The sequence below is a fragment of the Patagioenas fasciata genome, chromosome 20 (genome assembly GCF_037038585.1).
Source record: "Patagioenas fasciata isolate bPatFas1 chromosome 20, bPatFas1.hap1, whole genome shotgun sequence".
In the NCBI taxonomy this organism is placed as follows: domain Eukaryota; kingdom Metazoa; phylum Chordata; class Aves; order Columbiformes; family Columbidae; genus Patagioenas; species Patagioenas fasciata.
The window spans coordinates 6,393,660-6,418,996 of NC_092539.1; the positions used below are offsets into that span (position 1 = coordinate 6,393,660).

Here is a 25,337-nt window from a genome sequence, read left to right on the forward strand (position 1 = left end):
AGAAATGCCAGGCTGGGAAAGCAAGAGAGCTCTTTCAAGCAAATTTCCCTGGATTTTTTAATATTGTTGATCAGTCTAGATTAGAGGCGGGCAAGCGTTTTTGTGGTGGGACATCTGCCAGCCAGGTACTGATCTCCGAGCCACACAGACCACTCCAGGTTCTGTAAGTCAAACAGCTTCCAGTCTCCTATTACTTTGGGCTATTATTATGCTGGTTTAGGTTGAACTAGTGACCTAGAAGTGAAGCACATCAACCGCTACATCCCCAGGCAACACAATCCCCACTGCAGTCTCACTTATCTGAACTCCCTGTACCCACCACACAGAGTTTCCGTGTTAGTAAGAAAAAAACCTGATGTTAAAGCTGTCTAGGAAATATCACTGTGCATTAGAAACACATCATTCCATAGAAATTTAGCAATGGAGTCATTCTTCAGGAAAAAAAGTCAAAAGGTAAGGGAATCCCATGTCCTACGTATGGAAACACACGCTCTTTGCCAGAGTTTCAACTTCCATCCCTTCCAAGCTCTTGCATAAATGCTGCCACATGATCAAGACATCATTATCTCTGCACACTGATCTTTCCATGCACCAGAGGAAAGATTGTCTGTCTGCCACCATAAAATGTAAGTTGGAGGACTGAAGAACAAAGCAATAAGGACAGTAGCACAGGGCAAGAAAACCCCCGAATGCCGCAGGGCCCCTCTCCATCTCCCCACAGCTCCCCCTCCGGGTCCCCCACTTCAGTCCTTCCAGCTTCTCAGTTTTCAACTCAGCCTGTTTTATATCAACACTCTGACTTCATTTCCTGAATGTAGAGACAGGAAAGCGTGGAACGAGCTGCCAAGGGCTGAGCCTCTCAAAACTTTGGCTGAGCCCTCTACCCATATGTTAGCAATCTGGCGGTATGTGCTGTGGCTGAACAGCATCCTGGCCAAGAGGGGAAAAGGGCTTCTCTCTCTCTCTCTCTAGCTTTCCAGACTTGGAGGGAGGGGAAGAAGAGAAAGAAAAGCCACCACACATCAAAATGGGAAAGTAGTTTGTGAAATACTATATTCAAAGCCCTTAGTCTCATCCCAAGAGGCTTATGTTGCTCCTATCTCCCCTTGGCTATAAGAAAAAAAAGATCAGACAAAACACTCAGCAGCAAAGTACATATTATGTAAAACGTGCACATTGGCTGTTAATCTGTAGAGCCATGAGGCCAAGAAGAGGCAGCGAAGTGGCAGAAGCACTCGGACTGGCTGCACCGAGCAGAACACGGATGCTCAGTGTCAGCCAGAAAACACAGACACAGGGCTCGCTACCCTGAACCAGGGCTGCTGCTCCCAACGGGAGTCACGCTGCCTGCACGGAGAGCTGCAGAAAGAGCGGACGGCGAGCTCCTTGCACAGGCAGGATAAGTGCCAGAGGATTACTCCCCCGCCCCCAGCACAGCACAGATACAGCCATATGGCTCTGTACTGTGCATCTACCAAACAAAGAAAATACACATGGCCACGAAGGAGACCAAGGTCCACTTGCCGTTCCAATTGCAGTGTGTGAAGCACAATAGCCACAGGAAAAAAGGGATGCCGCAGCTGCAGTCTGATGTCGCAACATCCTTAGTGTGGGTGCACACCTCCTTATGGTGGCTGGATTCTAGAGATGGGTTTTGGCCAGAGACAGCAATGGTTTGCACTATCATCTGATTTATTAGTTGCTACCCCATAGGTAATAACATACAAGAAGTTCACCAAATTCAGCAGGCAGCAATCCACCCTGACTCAAATGTCCTCCATTCTACCGGACTGACTCGACAGCAAGTGAAATTCTCCTGCACTTGGATCCATGTGAAATGAAGCTGACAGATGCATGTGTGGGCTCCCTAAGGTTGGAAATTGGCACTCGCGGTAAAAGAAAGTAATTGGCAGAATTATTAGGTCTCAGTTTGCGTTTGGAGCACAAATAAACTAATTAAAGGCTTCCCTGTAGCTGTTATGACATACACCTCATTTTGCAAAGAGAAGAGCCTGGATATGGGAGAAAGAACATGGCCATTGTTTTAATTGGTGGTCATGTGAAATCAGGAGAAATTCATCTTGCTTAAGCCTCTTAATCTCTTTTCCTTCTTTTAAGATGTAAATCACTATGGGTAAACAAACCTGCCCCAGAGATGACTGGAGTTTGTCAAATAACGTGTGTTGAACACATGCACAGCTTTTTGGGAACTTCACTAATAGATCTCTACTCAAATGGTAAAACATTAACATAGTAACTGATAATAAGCACACTGTACAAATACATGCACACTAGAATATTATTAGTAAGAAGTCTCTAAAGAATGGTCTGCAAGTCAGCTGAGCTTTTTAAGTTGAACCCCCCCACAACAAGACGTTACCAACTGCTTTTTGCTTCTTGTCTTCAGAGAAAATGCACATTAGAAGAGCCGAATGTTTGAGCTGTCATCCTTCCAGTCACCCCACAACATACGTGCGTCTCAAGACCATCTTTCCAAGACATGGCCCACCTGTACCACCTAACTTTCACACTCAGAGCATAATTTACTGGACGCTGTGATCACTGCTCCAAGCTGCAAAGCAGCTATAACGGCTTGTTTACATCAGAAAGCTGCATAGGGTGTGTTGTTTAAGTTAAACCAAAGATTTTAAGCTGATTTAGTTCAAAAGCTCTGTAGACACTAGGCCTGGACTCAAGTGATTAGTCACAACCATTACTGTTGGCTTAGTAAGCACAACAATGGTAATCAACTCACCTGTGCTAAAGATTTTATTTACATCAGCTGAAATCATATGCACATTTAAAGATGCAACTAAGTGCAACCTTAGCAAGCCATTGGGGGTGGATGAAAAGGCACAGGCAGAAACTGAGTAGCTTAAGAGAGGCTACAGCACCTAAAACTCCACTGTTGTGACCCAAGGTTACAGCAATGTCACAGAATGTTAAAGACTGGAAGGGACCTCAAAAGATCCAGTCCTATCCCAATACCTCTGCAAACGACAAGCGGGTATTTCTTCCTACACTCATCCCTGTGCTAGGGCAGGGATGAACCATCCCTGGGTGTTTGACTTGTTTTGATGAAGTGTGACACACATGCAAAGTGTTGCACACATCTGGGAAAAGGAGAGGGCTGGTTACCCTTCCCCAGTGCATGGTTAGAGCCAAAGTGGGAGTGCTGGGTGTTCATAATTTCGGCCACAAATCTTAACCCTCCAGCGGCATACACGCAGGAGAAGGGGATCCTGGAAGGGAGACATGCAGGGCACATAAAGCTCTCTTTATCCCTGCAGCACCAGGGGGAGAAGGAGCAAACCAGGCGGGTGAGGGCTAACATCTGGAATCATTACATGGGAGCCAAGCACCGCAGAAAGCAACAGCATTCCTCAAGTTTCCTCGCGGGGTAGGGAACCTTCCTTTCCCCCCTCACAACCCCATCCGTCAGCCGATTTGCTTCCTGCCAACCTCCGGCCTTCCCAGCAGCCAGCAAGCTCCTCCCTCGAGTCTAGTTAAGCTTTCCACTGCCACGTCAATTGAGGCAGAAGGACAGAAGGGAAGCAAGAAGGGAGGGAGCAAAAACCAGAAGAGGGAGGGAGGCTCAGCAATGCCAGGCGTAGTGGGGGGAGAGAAAGAGGGGACACGGATTGCTCCTGCAGTAGCCGGAGGTGAGCTGCAAAGGCAACTGGCCAAGGTGGGTCAAGAGACTCTTCTGAGGATTCAGAAGCAAAGGCTGGTCCTGTTTGAGCTTTGCTCCAGACCTCAGGCAAAGGGCTGATCTACAGGACAGGAGGAGATGAGGGTGCATGGGGCCTGGGAATCCTCCCACACAGCTCCACAGGGGAGAAAAGGAGTTGAATGAAGCAACAAGTTCTGCACACCTGGGTGACAGCCAAAACTTCACAGCATTTCCTCCTCAAACAGCACTAACTGATTTTTTTTTTTCTTTTCTCTTGCTAAAAAGGTGCAGCATAGCCCAGGTGGAAACCAGGTACCAGCCTGACACCAGCACTGGACGAGGAAGGAGGTCAGCAGCTTACTCCAAATTGGAAACATGCAGAGAGCAGCATTTCTTCTTCTCAGCTGCCAGAAGAGGATGTTCTTTCAGTCAGGACTTGGACTTTCTTTCACCCCATCTCTGCCCCCAAAACCCCATCCCAAAAGCAGGGAGGGGAAAGGACTGATGAGCTGCTGATAGCCGGAGAGCAGACTGCAGAGGCTCCACTCCGTCTGCCCAGTGTTCAGACTACCTGTTCAGGACTACGAGATTGTACAGTAGTCTGCACATTGGTTAGGCTGTGCTGGGATACACCACACACTGCCAGTGCTGCACGGGGACAGCAGAGGGACACGCTTGGAGAGGGTGGGCTGCAGGGAGAGCCGCAAGGCTCCCTCATCCCTCAGCCTGGGAGGACAGAACCCTTCGGAGCCATGCTTGATCCTCATCTTCACCTGCATGTTCACCAGCCTGCTCACAACCCTCTTATTCTTCCTCCCTCTCTCTCATCCCCCTTCTTATTTCTTTCAGCTTCATGCACTTGTCCCAGGGGTAGCTGCGTTCAGGGTGGCTTGTGTTTCACATGCTAAACTTTGCCATAAAATGCAGAGATAGACACAAGGGCCTGGCAGAGTTACAACTGCACTGTGCTTTGCTACCTGAGAAGGCAGGATTGAGCATAGGAAGGTGACTGGAAAAAGGGGATTTCACATCGTTCAGAATGCTCATTAATATAAAGAAAAACCCACAAAGGATTGAAAGTTGGAGGTTAGGATGCTCTGGAAGTTGTGTTTGCTTTGATGTTTGTCTGGAAGAGAAAGAAGAGAAACAGTGAGTGAAAGTATAAATGAGGACTGATTAAGTTATCCATGAAAAAACATGCGCTTGTGAAAAAAGACGGGTGAATGAATGCAAGAGCTCCAGAGAGGACACAAAGAGAAGGAACACGCTCCAGAGAGCACCTGAGAGCAGTGTGAAAGGAGGAAGAACCTCAGAGCAGACCAGTCCCTACAGTCTTTAAACAAGCTGGACGCCAAAACCTGGCTGCAGCTGGACCCACCGCAGCAAGCTGAGCACTCACGGGTGTTAGAGAAAAGACACAAGGATTTCCACCAGCTAAGCTGGGCCTCAAGGACACAGACTGCTGGGGGGCGGTGCGGGGAGAGCAGAGGGGAGGGCATGTTTGTGCAGTGGGGGAATAATCTCAGTATTGATCAATATGTTTGTTTTTAAACTAGAATTGGGTACAAGACATTGACAGGCACAGAATAAGCAGCTATCTAATGACTGTCAGTAAGGTCACATCTTCCCCAGGACAGAATAGTTTCTTAGTCAAGCAAAAGAGAAGGCATGAAGACAGAAAGAGCTCAAGGACAACTGATGCAGCAGGAATCAACATGATGCATAAATACAAAGTACCCCCCCCCACACCTGAGAGTATCTAAAACACTGTGCCCACCCCTCCTGTACATACACAGGACTTAAACACACTGTCACTGCATGCAACACATGAATGCTTTCAAACAAATAAAGCCATATTCTTTCATGTAGTCACCTGTCCTCACAAGCCCCAGATTTCTAGTACATGATTTACCTGAGTAAGGACATAAGGGCCCATCTGTATTGTACATTCACACAAATTCCAAAAGGAAACAGCAGATATATCCATCTACCCAGCTGTGCAAACACTGGCACACAGTCACTCCAGCAGGAACCGCCACCCTTGCAGGGCAGAGCGCGCAGGGTCCCCTCCAGCAGCCACTGAGCTTTACCACTAGGAACCAAGAGCATGTTGCTTGTTGCATCTTGCCTACAAGGTCCCCATCACCAGCAGCTCTAGCCCAGCTCACAAACCCTCTTTCCAAGAGGCAGGAAAGCCCTGCAGAGAAGGTGCATTTCAGAAGGGATTCAGGCAGGACTATTCAAATCAAATTCTTGTATCGTTTCCATTATGGTGCTTGCTGAGCAGCCAGTGTGCTGTGGTGCTGCCCCAGCCCTGGGGACACTGTGGCCTCCCTGAGCATGGAAATCTTGCTTTATATTTCCAGCAGGCTCCTCCCCAGCAGCAATCCCACAGGGTTCAGGAGGTGCAGGTACCTCAGGGGGGTCTCCAGGTCTTGGGAGGCCAGCTTTCTGGGGGGCCACGCTGCATGGGGCCAGGGTTTGACTCATTGAAAGGAGACAGGAAGAAAAACACAGAGCCCAGGAGCACACACACATGCTCTTGGCAGCAAGGCAGAGTGGGGAGCCAATTTCCACCCCCGCCTGGCCTGCGCTTTCCTTCCCCTCCCATTCCCCAGCACACTCCTTCAAGCCCCTCCAGAGCATCAACAGCCATATATCCCTGCTAACATGTACTGCTGGGCCCTTTAAGACATTATGTTTCAGTTCCTTTCTTCAGAGGCAAAGGAAAAACAAGCCAGCACTGTGGAAAGACTGGTATTTCACTAATGGGGTCCAGATGTCTTCATTCCGCAGACTCTGGGTCCTGGCTTGCAGAAGAGGGCAGGGAGAGGCTGTGCCCCCTCTCTTCCCAGCTCCAGAGGTGCAAGCTCAGCCTTCACCCTCACCCCACACCTCCTCACCCTGCTCCTATCCCCACCATCACCCACAGCTCTGCCACCAGCACTTCCACACACAGACAGATCCAGCTCTCTCCCAGTTCCTCTGGAAAGCTGCCAGAGCGCAGAGGAACTGGGACAAGAGAGCCCACAGGAGCGCAGGGTGGAGCAGACAAAGCCTCCCATTCCTCCCAGAGCTTAAGTGAAGAAAGATTCTGGTGCACAGCCTTTAAAAATGCATGAGAACATTTCAGGACCTGTAGAGGACACAAGTCCTGAATTGGTGCAGAAGGAGAGTTCCGAGACAGACGTGCAAAGATAACCGTGTCTGACAGAGGACCACGCGCTGCAGACAGCTCTTTGGGATGGAGCCAGCTCCATGCAGGACTGGGGTTTGGGATGGGAATCCCCATGCTCAAGGCTCTCCAAGATGCCCCTCAAATGCACCAGCTTTTAGCCTGACTCAACTACAGAGTCCAGGTGGACATCGCTTCCTTTCTCCCTTACAACAGCCAGTGATCAAGGGGTTGAACTTGGGGAGGGATCAAATAGAAATGTGCTTCCCTTTCCCCCCTGCTCCCACTCTGCTGAGGACAAAGGCTCCTTTCTCAGAGGCAGCTCAGACCCCATCAGCACTGGTTCTGCATTTAAGGGATGGGGGCTGGCAGGGAACTGTTTTCATTAGGCAGCTCTACCTCTCACTATGCAGAAGGGAAACAGCACAGCCCTCCAGTTTCTATTGACCCCCAAGGCTGCCCTCCCTCAGGAGGGAAGGGAGGTCCAGTCCCCATCCCAGGCAACGGGAACTTTATCAACAGTTTACACATCCCCACTGCAGCCCTCCCTCCCTCCCACTCCCCGGGGAAGAACAAGGAGTTCTAATCATCTCTGTAATACAGATGTAGCAGCTGGCTTTGATTAAACTACTTGATGTTTATAACCACTCAACCTGAGTATGCAACCTAAAGTAAAACCTCCCCAAGCAACTCTGAATGCAAAGGGCAGGGGTCTTAGAGCAGAGACACACTGATGTAGCGAGAGACATTTCAGTGCCTGGTTCTTTAATTAGGAAATTGCTGCCTGCTCATCCATAGCAGCACACAGCAGTCTCCATGCAGAAAGTGATATTTAGAGGCTGATTCATCACCGTATTTGTCATCATTTCCACCTGCCGAGAAATGAAACAGGCCCGCTGACATGAACTAGACAAGAAGCCGGGCCTAACTGCAGCTCCCAGGCACACGATTGTGTGCCTCAGAACACCTGAGGGACGCAAACCACAGTCAGGCACAACAGTCTCTTTATTTGCAATCAGAAACCCCAATAAACTCAGGATGCATGACTACACCACATCAGGCATTTTTCATCCCCCAGCACACTGAATGGGGTTAACGGTTTCAATCATGTCCTCACCAAAACCATCCAGCTATTCTCTTTTCAAATTAATCAGAAAAGACAATTATCTACCTTTGTCTTGCACAGGCAGCAACACGCTGTTGACAATGATAATTTCAGCTGGAACAACTCTGTCTGCTTATATCATTTCCCACTGAAGCAGAAAGACACCACAGCACACTGCCAGAACTCCTAATACTCAAGATTTTCAAGCAGTTCTCCAGAGTAGGTCCATGTTCCTATCAGTGATATTCCACACATCACTGTACTTTTGATCAGCAGTACTGTAACCACTCACAATTCAAATAATTTTACAAATAATGTGTTAACCAGCATGTTCAATATAGAAACATTAAAAAAAAACCACACAAACCAAACATTCTTGCTTCCCAGGTCTAACAACTGAATCCTGAAGAGATCAAGTAATTTACTCAAGGTCAGAAGGAGCCGGTACATGACCTGCAGTTTCAGGTCCACGGCTCCTGTTGCCATACGCAGAAATGAGAGCGTGTTTTTCTTGTGACCAAGGGAGATGACAAAACCTCCGCCATACTCCTTCAAGAAATTTATTGTGGATGCCCCTCAAATACCAAAAAGTCAAAATCTTGCAACTAGCCTATCACACCCCTGATCACAGGTGCCACAGCAAGACAAGCGAAGGTCAAATTCATTCCAAGTGCCTGTCAACTTTCTGCTGAGCCAGGGCTTCAAGCAGAGATGTTATTCCACATGCATTAAAAAAAGCCATGTTCACATCAACTCAGAAATGCTCAGCAGTGCTGTGACCACAGGGAACTCAGCCTAAGGACAATCAGAAGATACCACCTTATCCTCATCTGATGCCCAAGACTCAAGTCAGAGTTGAGCTACTCACCTCATCATCTTTGTACCAGGAGAGGTTCTCCGCTGTCAGGACAAACCAATACTCCTTGGAGCCTCCCTTCATGATCCCGATGTTGTTGATGGTGAGCCAGCCCTTTCGGATGACCTAAGGGGGTGAAAGCAGTGAGCATTAATGAGGGTTCTGAAAGGTTGGTGTTGGGTGACAGAGGACAGATCAGAGGGTATCCCTACACAGAGTAGTAGGGAAAGACAAGGAACACTGTGCTCTTTGCTGCTGCCAGAGGAGCCCCCGCTCAACTGGCCAGTGAATATCTTGGCCTCAAAAGGCCAGGAATAGTACAAAAAGGACGCAGGAAGGAACCTGGCAGTGCTGTGCATTATACCCTCTGCCAAAGGAAAGAGATGCAGGAAGAACCGCATCAAGAACACCTCAGACACCGGGACAACCTACAAGCACCAGATCACAGCAATACACCCAGAAGAGGCCATGCCTAGAGAACAGCAGCACACCAGCACAGCTGTCGGCACATGTGGAGTGCTTCACCCAGCCCTGGGCGGGGGGAACCAGCTCAAGAACAGACGGGCAAGCAACCCAGGAAGAACTGAGTTGAGTGAAAAGGAGACACTAAATATAACAGAACAAAATGGTGCATCTGGAATTAGTACCCTCAACTTCAGCATACCCAGGTACTTGAGTAGTCATATTAATTTAGGGCAAAACAAGTTCCTCTATGTTTAGTCTGTGAAGAAGCCAGGCTATCAGTCTCTATGGAACTGCAATTCACTAAGTGCTGGTTTAGAGCCTCACATACAGAGCAATCAAATGCAAGTATGCGTCAGCTTAAATGCATTAGCTTTTATGTATATTAATGCACTGTTAACACCCAAAAATACCTGCATGCATGTGTACCTTGTTGTGTGAGTGTGCCTGCGGAAAACAACCTGGCATGAAAAGCCACACAGCTGCACTGGATATTACCAAGTTGCACTGTGTGAGCAGCCTACCACAGAGGTACATGATCCTTTTAATTGTTAATTTACCCTCTCAAGGTAAACACAGGAGCATTGAACCTTTGTCTCATGCCTACTGTTAAACTCGAGATGGTCCTATTCTCTCTGTGGACGGGAGGGGGCAGTGAAACAGAACCACACATCCTTGGATTACTGCTTCATCTCCACCCACTCACAAGATGTATCAGCAGTTCTGACTTTTTCTTCATCATACTAAGTTTTAACTTCATTTCTGCTTCACCTGTGCCTCGTCCCAGCTGCCCTCCTCTCCCCATTCAGCAGCAGAGGGAATAATTTGTGTAAGCACTGTTCTTGCCTTCCCAGATGCAACATTAATGTTCATTAGCACACCCTGCTGAGTGGCCTTCTACTCACCAGGATCTCATCCTGCAAAGGGGAACCATAGCAACAGCAGCAGAGCAGAGAGCAGGAGAGGAGCAAAGAGAGGAGAGATGGTTACTGGGAAGGCTGGAGCAGGAGAAGAGAGGCTCAAAAGTAAAATAAAATAAATTCGAAGCTGGTACCAAATCTTTTAACCCCAAGGTGTTAACAACAGCAACCCCCATCCCAAAATAAAGCCTGCTAACAAAAAAGCCAAAGCGCCTTACAGGTAGATCCAAAGTCTGCCCTTTGTGCTCTTTTACACCCAGCACACTGCAGAGGATGGGGTTCCCCACACTGCTGAGATCCCATGAAACAGGTGGTTGGCCAACCCGACCTGCTGACCTACCTGCCCGCCAACAGCACTGAACCCGTCTGCATGTTCATGTGCAGGGAAAAGTGGTCACACATGTTACAAACAGCACAGATGTCACAGCGAATGTCTTTAAACGGGCTAAGCTAAAGCATTTGATTTGCTCTCATTCTCTGTGAAGCTGCTTGTAAGGCTTTGTTTCTACAAGATCTTCTGGCCTAGATAGCCTTACCATGTCCCCAACAAATCTGGGGGGAAAAAGAGTGTCATTAACCCCTTTTTCAGTGTCCGTACACTCCTTACAGCTCCTGAAGGAACAGGGAACTCCTCCTCTCCACCGCTGTCTTCCCCCATGGGGGTATTTCCATACATACCCACTACAACCATGGCTGTAATCACCCTTTGTCTCCCTGTACAGAGGTTTAAGTATTTCCAGTGAATTTTGCCAGAAGAGAGTCCATAAGCTCTCTTGAAATCCCTCTCCAAAGAGCAGACGCCACTGATGGGAAAGATGACTACAAGAGACAATTCTACACTGTAACAGTTGAGACCTGGTGTTCTGTACCACTCACCTCAGCAGACAAGTCAGCACAGCTAGTAAAGGGGCTGAACAAACCGGGATTTACACATTAACAGGGATTTCTATCAGAAAAGCAAGACTGGATCTTGGTTATCAAGCATCCCTCTGTAAACATTTCCCTCCGTTACTGCTACATGCTCAGTTCTTCCTGACTGCAATGAGCCTAAAACACTGTCTTCCAGGTATAAACAGTTTGACAAACAAAAAACAAACTTAAGAGTACTGCTGCATCCAGCCCAGCACTTGTCCACCTGGTAGCTTCCAGGCACCAAACATGTCCTTCTTGCAGCAGTGAAGGAGATGGAACTTGGCCTACCTGGTTGCCAGCTGCCTTCTTCTTGCTCATCTGGCTGCTCCTCTGCTGAGCACTGCAAACAACAGCAGAGACATTCAAAACCCCTCAGGCTCCTCTTCAGCACCTGAACCCTGCTCCCATCAAATAACTACTATAATGAGTTCATGCTCCTCACAATTAGCTTCCAAGCCTTGATAACCCAAACTATTGGTTATTGGTCCCACGTGGACCACTTGGGTCACTAACCTTCCACTGCTTCTGCTTTTTCCCCTCATGACAACCCTAATACTTCAACTGCCCCTTGTACACATCCTTATTCTCCTCCCCAGCCTTGCAATACAGATCCACTGAAAAACAAGCAATACTGAGAGCTGAACCATGCTCTGGGGCCACAGCATCTGTACCAGGACCTTTGCAACCCATTTACTGGAACAGCTATAGGACAGAGCCACAGGTAACACATGCAGAGGAGGCAATAGGATGTGGGTGCTTACTTGGCAAAGCCAATGAAATCCTCATGGTTTGTGTTCATGTAAGCCAACTCGATGTCTATTAGAAGCATGACCTGCCAAAAAGAGGCACAGAGAGCAAGACAGATGTTAGTGATCGACACTGCTAATAGTCAGGGGCAGACAGAGCCCTGAACATTGATCATATCATCAGCCTCTGCAGCCAGACACATCTTGGTCAGGCCCCTCTAGCCTAGACTGTCCCTTCAGAGGTGTCTCCCACCCCATCTGCCCTCTTATACACACTCCTGATCCCCTACCTGGTCTTTGGTCCTGCCTTCTCTTTCACGGATGTGAGTAGTAACAATCCTCTCCATCTCCTCACGCAGATGAGGGTACTGGCTGAGCTGCAGGACAGAGAGAAAACACGTGCACATGGGAAGGGGAGGCGCGGAGGGGGAGCAGCCCCCACGTACACATGCGTACATCCATCCTGCCATCATGTATTTTCAGGGGAAGTTCTAGAAAGCTGGACTTGCAGACAGATTTTTTCCAGGTTCCTGGAGGTGCACTGGGGGCAAAGTTTGTTCCCTCTTTCTTTGGGCTTCAGAGAAAAGCCATTTTCAGTCTTGCAGCAACCTTTCTGCCTCAGAGACCTGCTCCAAACCCACCGTGTTCTTCCTGGCATGAGGTTCTTGACAAACCCCAGATGTAACCACACTGCTTATTGGGTTTTTCCCATTAAAGTGAACAATTTATCTCGATTTTCAGCATCTCCTTATAGTATGCTAAGCAGGTAAGCAGCCTGTTGCTACAACCTGCTAAATCCTATGGGAAACTTCCCTGGGAAGTGAAGACTTCAGTTCCCATTTGCTAAGGCACTGAATAAAACCATCTGGCGCTCTCCAACATCTGCAAGCAGAGAAAGGATCTGATCCACTCAAGGGTGCATGTTTTCAAGGCATTCACTTCCTTCTACCTACTCTCCACCAGTGTTGGGCCAAGATTACATGGCTGAGGTCTGTATTGACATTGCCCATCACTTTTTGCCCTGTTACTGAAGATGGAATCTCTTCCGGCCTGGACAGAGAAGCAGAAGGACTTTACTAGCTGTGGTTCAAAAGAAGAATAGCTACAGAGATCATACTTGAGAAACACTTCCAAAAATCAGCACTTAAAGCCCCCTGGGTTTCACACAGCACCCACCTACTTGCCTGGATTCATAATCCTCCAGTGATTTCAGCAGCAGTAACCATACACTTTGCAGGTCAGGCCCAGCTCAGTCAAGTTAAATTAACCCTCCAGACCCAGGATTCAGTCCTTTCTTCCTCACTTGACCTTAATCATCCCCCCCTTTTTTTTGTAACATTACCTCTAACTTGACTATAATGTCAAACAGTATGTCCTAACATTAGTCTTTTATAACCCCTCAAGGGACTGTATAAAAAACCTAATTTACCTATGATCTGTACTGCATTTGTTTTGTTCTTCCAATTTACATGAGAGCTACTTCTTAAACTGTATGGCCTTTTGTTCTGCATACATAATCCACAATAACATGCTAGAACAGACTGTCTGAAAGTGTGCAGCATCACTACTGGAAGCCAGATCCCACACTAACCAGCAACAATATTCCCAACACCTGACTACAAGACATCCCAAGCCCTCTCAGCACCCTTGCAGTCAAGCAAGTTGCAATAGCCTAGAACTGAAACCGAGGACTAGCTTCGACACTGACTATTTTCAAATGTGTGGTTTGTTTTGAATGCCAATGACCCTGCAGGGGCAGGAAAAAACAAGTGGAATTAGTGTTCCCCACCACCACCGTGTCTTGAAAGCACAAACTGGATGTTCTCCATGATCTTTATGGTTCAGGCAGCTGGTTGCTTCAGAGACACACAGGCAAAGCTTCCTGTTTCCTTTGGGGGTTGGCAAAGGATAGATGGGCAAGTTATGTCAAACAGAAAAACAGGAAGCTGGAAAACCTCTAAGCAAGTCTCAGCTTCTTTGCTTCAAATTAAAAAAACAAAACAAAACACAAACAAACACATCAAACCTTCCCACCAGCACCCCACTCCCAACCAGTACAAATGCACAGAAAGTGCAAAACAAGTTGTGGTTTCTTCAGAACCCAGGTCATCCAGCAACATTCTTGTGCAAAAATAAATTGGCACCATCGGTCCCCATGCAGGAGCTTCCAACCCCAAGCATGCACAGGGAAGCAAGGGTGGGCGAGGAAAGAGGAGACAGACAAGCCACGGGATGTCACACCACCAGGGGACATGCAACAGGGTGTAGAGGGGCAAGGAGTTATCACCAGCAGTACGAACAGCACCCAGAAATGCCATGACTCTGAAAGACAGGAGAGCAGGCGACCCCTCGAGGGGTTAAGTCTGTCAGCCTGGGATCACATCCCGGCTCAAGTGGGTTTTCAATCCTGTTTTAGCTGCATTTGCCGGTTCAATCAAAACACAAGCTTACAGCCCTCTTTGAAAACCAATTTATCCCAATGTTCCCTTAGTTCCCCTCTTTGCGGATTCCAGGAGTCCTTGCCAGCACACCAAAGATCAACCTTTAGCTGAAGTGTTGCTGGCTTGCAAGACCGCCCTGCACTTGTGAGATGCTGCAGTGCAGTCTGGCACAGAAGGTTCCTGCTTTTGGAAAATCACTAGCTAGAACATTATCCTCCTAAGTCTAAGGGTTTACACCAGCTTTCTGTTGATTTTGGAGCTACCCTCCATTTAGCCAACTGGAAGTAGCTCAGAATCAGGGCAGTCAGGGAACAGTTGTAAATGGCCACCTTCTCTTCATCCCTCAACTTTGTCTAACAGTGAAGAGATAGTCAACTGCAAGCCTCTTTCCACAGAGGAAATCTGTATTTCTGTAGACAACAGATGGGTTTGCTGCCTTCTGTGTTCTTTATTGGTAGTCTCATATTATTCCATCTATGCAGCTTTATCAACTGCACAAAGATTTCTTCACCATCTGGGGTGAAACGAAATAATTGTGACAGCACACAGACAGTAACACACAATAGTCCAGGACAGCAACAAACAAAGGCTACAGGACTGTTAAGCTAATTCAGGAGGTGTTAGCCCGTGCAATCTCCCTTTCAAGAAGCTTTGCAGGACTTCTAGTGAGTTTAAAGGTTTGGTTTTGTCATCTGAATGGCAGCATCAGTCCACACCAGCAGGCTGGATATGACCTTACAATTAGCATCAGTCCCAAAGTAGCCTTTTCCAGATACCTCCCCTAATAGCACATGCTCTTGTCCACATCAAGCAGTTAAGGCTATAACATGCAAGATAAATATCGCAAATTAACTAATGCTGCTGTGCTATAGCTACCTTACACCATCAAAACCCCTATCAGGCTGGCTGCTATGCTAAACTGGCCTACAGCAGTTACCTTCTGCTCTTTCAGAGGGAGATACAGACAATAGTAACCTTCTCACTACATGTAGACCCTTGACTTTACACATTATTAAAGCTTTCCTTTTATTTTCCAGCACTATTGCTATATATTTTCATTCAGACAGTTATTTCATATCCCTAACATGTGCCTCCCTGGCCTCTCCAACTTTTATTACAGTCATCAGTTTCCTCAAGTGTCACTGCTACTATAGCCTCCCTTACAGGGTTCTCTGTTGCATCCTCATGGGTCCTCCACCATATCACAGATTAAAATCCACAGAGCAAGTGGGTATCCAGCCGCTCCAATGACATGGTCAAAGAGAAACTGGAACTCACCACCCTTGGGGTTTTCACAATCCTTCTCCCTCCCCACCCAGAGCAAACATCTCCAGCCAGACACAGAACAGTGTAAGCAATTGAAGTAAAAACCCACAGGAGAAACAGGCTGGAAAGGGGTTCCTCCGCCTCGCTACACCTGGCAACAGCAGGACTGTGCAAGAAATAGCTTAGGCCAAGCTGGGGCAATGTCAAAGATGTTCCCTGAACACAGGCAGAGGTCAGCTCTGCATTCCTAAAACAACCAGACCTTACTCAGCTCTTTGCCTTCATTCTTAGCTCATATCAGTTCTTATCGTCCCTTCCTTCCCAGTTTAGGTGTATATGTTGGTGAGTCTGGCTGTAACCCTGGAAGAAGGGAATTGTAATTTTCAAGTCCTAAGATAACTCATGAAACAGCCCTTTCCAGCTCAGTTTCCGCAGCACACTTCTGTTGAGCCACAGGCAGGTTTCTGGCCTGTCACTGGGGAGTTTAACACTAATTGCCACATTTGCCTTTTTTTTTAAGGGGCATATGGTGCCCCCTCCTGGGGAAACCAGCCTGGGGTTCACAGCATACAGGGAAGCATCCACACTGTTTCCCCACTGAGCATCATCCATGGAGCAGGAGATGAGCAGGAGAATGATGCAGAGGGTGAAATGTCTGGTAAAGCTCTTCCCCATGCTTTCCGGGACAGCAATCTCGTGTTGACTGAGTATTTCTTGCAGAACATCTTGCACCTCTAAACTTCTAATCAACTGTTTTGTACATGCTACTGCTCAACACAGCTCTGCAGACAAGATGAAACCTGCCGACCACTCATGCTGTGGGGATGCAAGGTCTTTTTCTGGCTTTCGAAACGTTTCTACTGCATCTAGATTAAGGCAGTCTCAGAAGAGAAGCAGTAAGAAGCTACAAAATGCACAGGCAGTGGTGCAGCAAACAGGGCTTGCTAAGGGTTTGATCCACACCAAGGTGAATGCCACTGAGCCAGAGGAATAGCGTACTCTAGAGTAATCCACTGGATCCCAGCTCACCTCTCAGCTACAGAGCCCATCAGCTGACACCCACTTCTCTTGGCCTGCTTTTAGATTACCTTTACACCTGCAGGTTGCTGCTCTCCTTTAGACACATCTTTATATTCATTTTGTCTCACTATGTTTGCTGAAGTTCCTGGTGTGTGTGGGAAGGGGGCGGGCATTGACCTTTCTCAGCAATTTATTTTTGTTTGTTTCTTTACCTTTTCGCTACACTTTCTGATGGTGGATGTGAGCTCACTCACTACCATATCCACACACTTCAGACTCGGCTCCTTCAACTTCTGCACCTGCTTTTTCACTATGGCTTCAAAAGCGAGGTCAGGCGTGAAGAGACCCGTTCTGCATGGCAGGGCAGGGTGGGAGGAAGCAACGAGGAAGAAGGAAGCGAAGCAGAGAAAGAGCAGGAAGGAGGAGGAAAGAGAAGGAAGGAAAAGGGAAAAGAGAGAAAACACAAGGCAAAATGAGAAGTGAGATTTTGGTTCATTCCATTAGTTTACTGAACCAGGTGAGCATTGCTATGGGGCCTGTGCACTGCCAAGTATCAGGAGAGTCTACAGGCAAATGGAAGCAGCAAAGGGCAATGAGGTAGGGGCAGCCGGGCCAGTGAAATGGTGAGCTGTCGAGAGCAAGATGAATGGATGGAACCCCCCTGGGATCAAGTGATCTCTTCCCAAAAAGCAAACGTATTTGGATTTTAAGACAATGCTGCTTGCCACAGTGAGCCACTGCCTCTCTTCTTAGAGGCTCATCACATCTCATTTCCCTTTGTCTCAGGCATTCCCCTTTCCTTCCCACCACAGTTATCTCCCCTTCATGTTTTCCTTATTCCAGCTGCAGGAACAGAGCCAAGCTATGACTTGCTAAGGTCTGTCACTTCCATTCTGTTTTAGCAGGTCTAGCTAAAAATAACCACCACCTCATTTAAGCCAGATCTCTCCTTTCATGTCTCCGTGGATAACACCTGCACGACCTCAAGCATTACCAATATTAAACACTCTTCAACACACAGGACCTACAACTAGTCTGCCTTTCAAGAAGCAAGGAGATGCAGTATGTTACAGGATTCAGCTTCACACAAGGGTCTCTCTCAAGGTGCCAACAATGTCCCTTTGGGGTAAAGCAAGGGCACTTCCAGAGTTAAATTCACATCCTCTTGCTCAGCAGAAGTTTCCTACTAATGTGGTTGCCCTGCTAAACTCAACATACACTCTTTCCCCCACCAGACTTGGGTGGCTCTGCACAAACAAAATAAATAAATCAGTCCCTTCCAGTACTCAAGTATCACCCAAATGACAATTTATTAGATACAAAATTGTGACCATGGCTATTAGAGCACACACAGAACAACTAGCACTGAAGTCAGCCATCAAACTCCGAGCAGTAGGACCTAAGCTAAAATGGAATGCTTTAATCCTAAATATGTGATGTTTCCCCCAGTCCTCCTTTGTTTCCCACCCTGCTGAACCCACTACCTGATCACTTGAACTTGCCACTGTCACAACAGATGGTCTACTCTGAAATTGCCAGTAGAAGACAAAGCAAAAACAAACAATGAAGAGAGAAGTGGGAAATGGAAGGAATGATGCAAAGAGAAAGAAAGAATGAATGAAGATTTTTTTAATAGCAACTGAAGGATGGAGAACAAATCAAGAGAAGCTTCAGAGGGCATGAAAAAGAAGGGCCCTTCTGATCCAGTTAGCAGGCAACTCTGGATACTTGGCAGCCCGAGGGCCTGTGCTTACCTGTCCCCAGGCTCTAATGGCAATTTTCTGGGTGCTCCCCACAGTCACACAGCCCAAGAGAGGACAGCAGGACAGAAAAAGGAAGCTCCCCCAGCACTCTAGAAACCTGAGCAATCTCTCACTGCATCCACTTTGCTTTCCCAGTCTGTCCTGGGGGGCAAAGCAGGTGTCTGCATGTCTGAGCTCTTCAATAGAGGCTCTTGGCCCCAAGGATTAGGCATTTCTGCAAGTGATGGCAAGTGTCACCACTTGGGCACGTCTCCCCACCCTTGCAGAGACAGAGCATCAGACTCTCCAAACACCTCCTGCAATGCCCATTTACCTGCACCTGAAGAGTCAGTGGTGATTCCAGTCTCCAGCACCCATCCCACCATCCTAACTGAGGTGTCTTTCACCAGCACCCAGCCCTGCCTGAAGCAGCGAGCCACAGCTGAGAAGAACAGCATAAGTCACCTTTTCTCGCTGTCTTTCAACCCCAACCCCAGAAACAAAATCTGCTATATCCAAAGGGTTCCCTCCCCAACAAATACCAGTATGGACCCCAAAGGGCAAAACCTGAACCCCACTCTCAGAGAGGGGAGGACCTACAGGTTGATGGACATTTCTAACTTGCTTCTTCTCAGCCATGTGCTGCTCCTCCAGAACAGGGTATTGACCAAGCCAACCAGAAACCAAGCCAAACACCACAGGAACATCTCCCTGCAATACAGCCTATGGCTATAACTGTTGCAGTCTCTGAAGTTCATACATACCCCCAGAAGCACCCAAAGGTGAATTTGGAATTAACCCTCTCACTTCTACAAGAACAGAGGGGACAAAATTTAAAACCCAGTTTCTCACTTAGAAAATAAACCCATATATGAAATTTGAGGTAAAATGTGGCTGTGTAAGAAATGCTCTAGGTTTTAGAAGGAATCAGGAGTCATACTACAGGCAGAGGGGTAGCAGGGACATCTCCAGCACCCCTCATCTCTAAAACATTCAGGGAGCAGGGCCACAGCTCATGTCCCACTGCAATTCCCTTCCTGTTTGGCTTGTTGGCTGGATGGCCCCAGGCTGGTACCGCTCAGGTCTAGTCATGCTGAGGAGGTGTGAGAAACACCGAGTGTGGCTGCAGGCAAAGTCCCTGCCCAGGTCACAATGCTGCGCTGCAGCCAGCGAGCGGGTGGAAGGTGCCAGCTCCATGCCACCTCTGGTTACCTTCTTGGTGCACTGTCTAACGGTATTGATTAACTCCGAAATGACCATGTCCACGCATTTCAGGCACGGTTCTTTAATCTTCTTCACCTGCTTTTTCACAATGGTCTCAAAGGCCATGTCGGGTGTGAAGAGACCGGTTCTAAACACCCAGGGTGGGGATAAGACAAGGCAGGAGGGGGAGAAGGGGCAAGGAGAATGTCACAGCGTTATACACACATCTTGTAGCAGGCGTCACCATCACTGAAACCCAGCACATGGGGCTGGGGGTGTCATGCCCCCTGGACAGACCCTAACTGGAGTCCATGGAAAATGGGGGACACTTGGCACCTTGCAGGAAGGAGGTGCTGAGGACAAAGTGGATCCCGGCTAAATGTCCATGGCCAGGCCTCCATTTCACCTCAACCACTAGAACCTAGGGGGAGCAGGGTCTGACCTTAGAGTTGTGCAGGAGATGGGAGGCCTTTTCTAAAATATTCTGACAATGATTAGGACACTAACATTTGATACCCCTTTGTCAAGCTCAGCTAGTGACTGAGCAGAAGAAATGAATCAAAATACATCTAGGCCAGTATTTGTTCACATCCCAGTGTGCAGGAAGGGCTTTGACGGGCACCAGGACCTGCTCACCTTCCCAGAAGCAGCGTGACTTGGGTCTCTGGGCTGCAATTACAGTGAACCTCTGCTGGGGAGGAACACTAATATTTGCTCACCACACCCTGAGGACACTGATCCTGGTGATGGGCACCCCAAGGCTCCCTCAGATCTCTACAGGAAGAGGTGCTCAGCACCAACAGCTGTTTTGAACAACTAACAGTTCGTTAGTATGGAGGCAGAAAGTGAAAGCTAGCATTTTAGTTGGAACTAAGTGAAGGAGTAGTATGGGCTTGCATCCTTCTTTCTATCCTTTCTTTTGCCAAGACACAAGAAGGAGGGAGAGACTATCTAGTCACCAAGGTAGTTTTACCTTTCAGGCTCCTGTGACTCCCACACGGGAAGAGAAAACTGGCTTGGATGATTGTCCCTGCTCCCAGATTCAAGCCACCAGTGTGGTCATCCCTCCCCTTCGGCTGACCTACCGTACCTCTGAAGTCTTCAACTCCATTCGGAAGGTCTAAAGGCATTTACAAGGTTATGAAGCCAATGGTCTGCTTAGTGCGAGATACGTGCCTGATACCATGGATGTTCTTGATGGCATAGCTAATCTCTCGCCGCAGCTCCTTCTCATCAAACTCCATCTGCACCAAGAAAGGATTTTATCAGAAACTGTCTGATACTTTATTTGCAAAACCCCAGGATACACAACAGCATGTTTTACAGAGAAAAGCTCCCATGCCAGCACTATCATGAGGTGTTAGCCCAAGTGTGGCATACAGAGTCCTGCCATAAAGCTCCTATTGCCAATGCAGACATCCTGGACAAGTTATTTTGCACATTTAATTTAGCATTTAGGAATTATGCCATAGAAATACTGTCATTTAGCCAAGAGAAATTTAAGGTCTGTCAAAAGGACAAGGACTGAGGGAAAGGTCAGTACTATGGGAAGGCTCCAGTAAAGGAGACAAAATAAGTAAAAAGGTGATAAAATAAAAAACATGTAACAAAGTTGTCAAAGGGAAAGATGGATGATGGAAAGAGGAGTAAGGAGAGAGAAGAGGTAACAGACAACAAGCAAGAAGACAAAGTGGATCTCAGCAGTACCTTCACCAGTTCAAAGGGGAAACGCTCATGGAAGATGCGGTTAATCCTGGCTCCTCCTGACAGCTCATAGGTATCAATTTGGTCTCCAGAGCCTTCAATGCGTTTCTCAAAGTCCACAGCAAACTGCTGGACCATCCTGACAGAAAACAAAAAGGCATGAAGCAGGAGTCATGGCAAAGCAGTTATCTCCAGGGAAAGACATGCGGCTGAGGCCACTTACTGAAGCAGAGCTTTGGTTTTGCGAGCAGGGTCATCAGGACGAAAGCTCTTGTACTCCTCCACCTCCTTCTCGATGGAGAGAAGCTGGCTTTGGAGCTTGTTCCGCAGCCCTGGCAGGGTGTCACGGATGTGGTTGGTCAATTGCTGCACAAGAAGAAGGTTTAAGATGATAATAAGCCTCTAGTTGGTTACTGGGAAGAGTTTGCTTCCTTCACACCACAAAATAAAGAGGAATGCTCCTCTCTTCTGTGATCAATCCTTCTGAGTGGTCCTAATAAAGAGTCTGTCCCAGGACAGATACCAGTTATGAGCTGCGTGCATCCTACCTCCCCAGCTCTTATCTACTGCACCCCTCTATTCTTGACCTTCATTTTACCTTCTAATCTGGTACAAAGCTGCCATTCATACAAGCCTGCTGTCTCCAGCCAGAGAATAAGCTTGACATACAAGTATTAGCATTTGCTATTACATCAGGGTAAAGGCCATTCAGTCTTCAGATTAGCACACCATTGACACCCAAGGTGGTGGTTAAGCCCTTTTTCAACAACAAGGTTGACAAAGCAAGGTGGAAGGAGCCAAAACCACTGATGAGGCTCTAATAAGAGGATTTCCACAGAGAACAGCTGCAGAAATCTCTGGTTTAAAGATTACTATTTAAATAAGGAAGAAAAGGACAAAGCCATTCTTCACTTGAGAATTTCAAGGGAGCAGAAATGGAAGCAACAGTAAGTTGCTACTGTAGAAGACGAGAGATAAAACAGTCTTAATAGATGGGAAAATAACTACCAGCATCACATTTAAATCAATCTTTGCAGCTTAGTGTTAGGTACAGAGACCACCAGAAATTTAGAAGGTATCTTTTAGCTTAACCTTGCATTCTGATAGCATAAATGCCACAAACCAACTCTTGATTCTGCAGCAGTGTCACTGAGAGAATAAAGCAGTGCTCTGCTTTTGGTGTGTAAGCTCCACTACTGGCCTTAATGTCTTTCACTGTATCAGTATTATACAAGTCACGCTTCATAGGACTTGGCACCAAACTGCAGCAAAACAGTTTTAAAGTATTTATCAGTTTCTTGACCACAAGTTTTAGCTTTTCCTGTATTCTTCCATCTCCAAAAAGACCTAATGACCAGGACAGCCATTCTTGCAATGTCATGGGCAGATTTTAACTGTTGACAGTACCTGGTTCAATACTTTCTGCAGGTAGGGGGTTCCCATGCGATCAGCCATGTGTCTGTAGGCTGGGTGGGAGAGGAAGAATTTTCTCTCTGCAGCCAGTGCTTGCTGAATGTCCTTCTTGCCATCAATGTCCTTCTGACTTCTGTTGACTACACCAATGTAACCTGTAAGAGTGGGGTTCGGGATCAGATGGTTGCGAAGATGAGAATGTACGACTCAGAACAATAAGTTACCAGCTGGCAGCGCTGCAAAAGGGGAATTCTAGTAGCAATACATTATAAAGAAACAACTGGAAGAGCTTATAATTAGAATTTCTTCCAAATGACCCAGGTTCTGATATTTTGGTATGCAGGACAAAAGTCACTACACAGCTTAGAATTAGTTTATTTATGACTGTTCCCCCAGTCACGAAGCATAGCCTAGTCTCATTCATTTCTGTTACAGTCCTTAGGACAGGTACTTCGTTAGGGCTACAGACAGCATGTATCACAGTCCAAAATTATTTATCTGGTGCACTATGGCAATCTCATCCAGACAAAAGATGAAGGGGGGGTCTTTTAGACAGGAGTTCAATTTTTGCAGCTTGCCTTGTTAAAAGAAGAAAATAAAGACAAGATTATAAGGCTATGCTGCTGCTAGGACTACATACACATCAAGGTACAAATGCCTAAAAAGTTCCTAGTAACAGCGTGACTGCTCCCAATTCCACAGCTTTCCTCACTTACAGCTTGGAACAGAGATGGTTTAACCACAAGTTGTAGCAGATGCTGCAGGAAGAGGATGCTCTGGAGGAAGGGGATGAGGCCAGGACACCTCGCACAGGGAAAAGAGAGGAAGGAGATCATGGATAAAGCACGAGGAAATGTACCTCTACGAAGGGGAAGTAATTTATTTTCCAATACATCTCGTGCATCAGTTCCTTCATCCATAAGATCCAGCTTAGTGATGACTCCAATAGTGCGCTGCCCTATAAAAAAACCCACACAAATATACTTGATCAAGCAAACAACTCATATAATATTTTCCTCTGTCCAGAGCTTACAGATTGCCCAGCTTGGTTACTCAAGGGCTCCTGAACTCAAACATTACAGTTCCCATCATGTCCAAGAGGCCATGAGAGCACAAGAAACAATAAGAGTTCAGTTCTCAGCTATATTCTGCTGACACATGCACACTGTGCCACAGCAGAGAGGGATCTTAGTGAACATTTCCCTTCTTTTCTCCAGGCAGAACACAGATTGATAAATGAAAGGAAATTCTTAACCTCTTCAGAAATGGGTAAAGGAAAAACCAGGCCACTGTCTAACAATGTCATGCTAAATTAAGAGATATTTACCTTGAGGATCCACCTCCTTTGCAATCTTCAGGGCATCAGAATTGGCCAAATCAGAGTTGGCTGGGGATACTGCCAGGATGAGGCAATTCTCTTTGGTGACGAACTGCATGAGCATATCTCTGATCTGAAACTCGATGTCAGGGGGCTGGTCCCCTACTGGCACTTTTGTCATACCTGGTAGGTCCACCAGAGTCAGGTTCAGGACTAGACATGGGAAACAGGAGATAGCACAAGGGAGTGTTGAGGTAGGAATGTTCTGGTCTAAGTACCACCTGCAGCCTTAGTGTCTCCAAAATATAACAGGTTAACAGATTTACACATAGAAGCACACAGAGCTTTATGGTTCCTTTTATACTTAAAACCTAGTTGCTAGCTGACAATGATCTCATCATCCTTCACTTCAAATTACTTGTTTTCACACTGATCAGGGAAACTGTGCTTTCCAAGTCCTTCCACATATGAAAAGGAAGGGACGACAGCACATTTGTTCACATCATCACAAGGGCTGGAGAGTCAGAAGTATTGGTCCCACTCATTGAGAGCTGGCCCCCATATTGAGGAGCTCAGTCCTACCACCCTTTTTCAAGGGTAAACCCATTTTAGCAGTACAGCTAAAGGCACACAGATTAACATCAAAACCAAGCACACCCCATGTCATCTGTGTTTTCCGTCTCTGCTCCATGACAAAGCAGCAAATGGCCTTGTCTATCTCCTGACTCAGATGCTGCATCAGGACTCACCATGGGGAGAGTAGACTCTAAGATTGATGGGCACAGGGGAAATTCCTTTGTTGGAGCCAGTAACACGATCCGTTTCGGCCTCAATCTCCAAACGGACCTCCTCAAAATCAGTGAATTTCTTTCCTTTGCAGTGTAGGAACTCGCCATATTCTATTTAAAAAGAAGTAGAGTCAGAAATAGTCAATGAAATCAGAAGAACACTCAAAGCGTAACAAAAACACGTCCCAAGGTAAAACAAAATAACCCCAGATGAAGTCTGGCAAGTGCTTTTCCCACTAGGACCCTGGCATAGGAGTTACTGCAGTCACATTATCTTGATTAACATCTGAGAGAATGCAATTGAGCCAAATGTCTGCACAACCCAGCTTCTGTCTCAGCAGAGGTGGCATCCTCACTTGTCCTCATTCAAGTAATAATCCAGGACCTTCTCTGCTGATACTAAGCAAACTTAGCAAGCACCTGCCTGCAGCAGCAACACCCGCAGCTACACTGGGAGATCCCCTGGTACTCAGGAGAACCTGGACCAGTGGTGTTTACTTCTTGGGGGTAAATAAGTGTTATTACATAGTGAGAAAAAACTCAAGAGAGTCTCAAGGAGAAAGAAACCCCACAACTTCTCTTGACATGGTTTT

At 47.1% G+C, this 25,337-nt stretch overlaps 1 protein-coding gene across 11 annotated transcripts in view; it reads right to left on the reverse strand.

Annotated features, from left to right (window-relative positions):
- The window catches only part of DNM1 (dynamin 1), a 62,282-nt gene that overhangs the window by 14,437 nt on the left and 22,508 nt on the right, over positions 1–25,337 (reverse strand). For 6 of the 11 annotated variants that reach the window (XM_065854166.2, XM_065854167.2, XM_065854164.2 and 3 more), the window contains exons 3-15: positions 24,706–24,855; positions 23,966–24,169; positions 23,498–23,596; positions 22,633–22,793; positions 21,449–21,591; positions 21,229–21,364; positions 20,698–20,765; positions 19,531–19,669; positions 12,140–12,226; positions 11,865–11,935; positions 11,392–11,443; positions 10,177–10,188; positions 8,822–8,935 (exon numbers count right to left, since the gene is read on the reverse strand). In XM_065854166.2, coding sequence (XP_065710238.1) covers positions 8,822–8,935; positions 10,177–10,188; positions 11,392–11,443; positions 11,865–11,935; positions 12,140–12,226; positions 19,531–19,669; positions 20,698–20,765; positions 21,229–21,364; positions 21,449–21,591; positions 22,633–22,793; positions 23,498–23,596; positions 23,966–24,169; positions 24,706–24,855 — 1,436 coding nt within the window. Of the gene's footprint in view, positions 1–8,821; positions 8,936–10,176; positions 10,189–11,391; positions 11,444–11,864; positions 11,936–12,139; positions 12,227–16,788; positions 16,928–19,530; positions 19,670–20,697; positions 20,766–21,228; positions 21,365–21,448; positions 21,592–22,632; positions 22,794–23,497; positions 23,597–23,965; positions 24,170–24,705; positions 24,856–25,337 lie in introns of all 11 variants that reach the window. The other 5 variants (XM_065854172.2, XM_071817402.1, XM_065854171.2 and 2 more) reach the window with 3 other exon arrangements.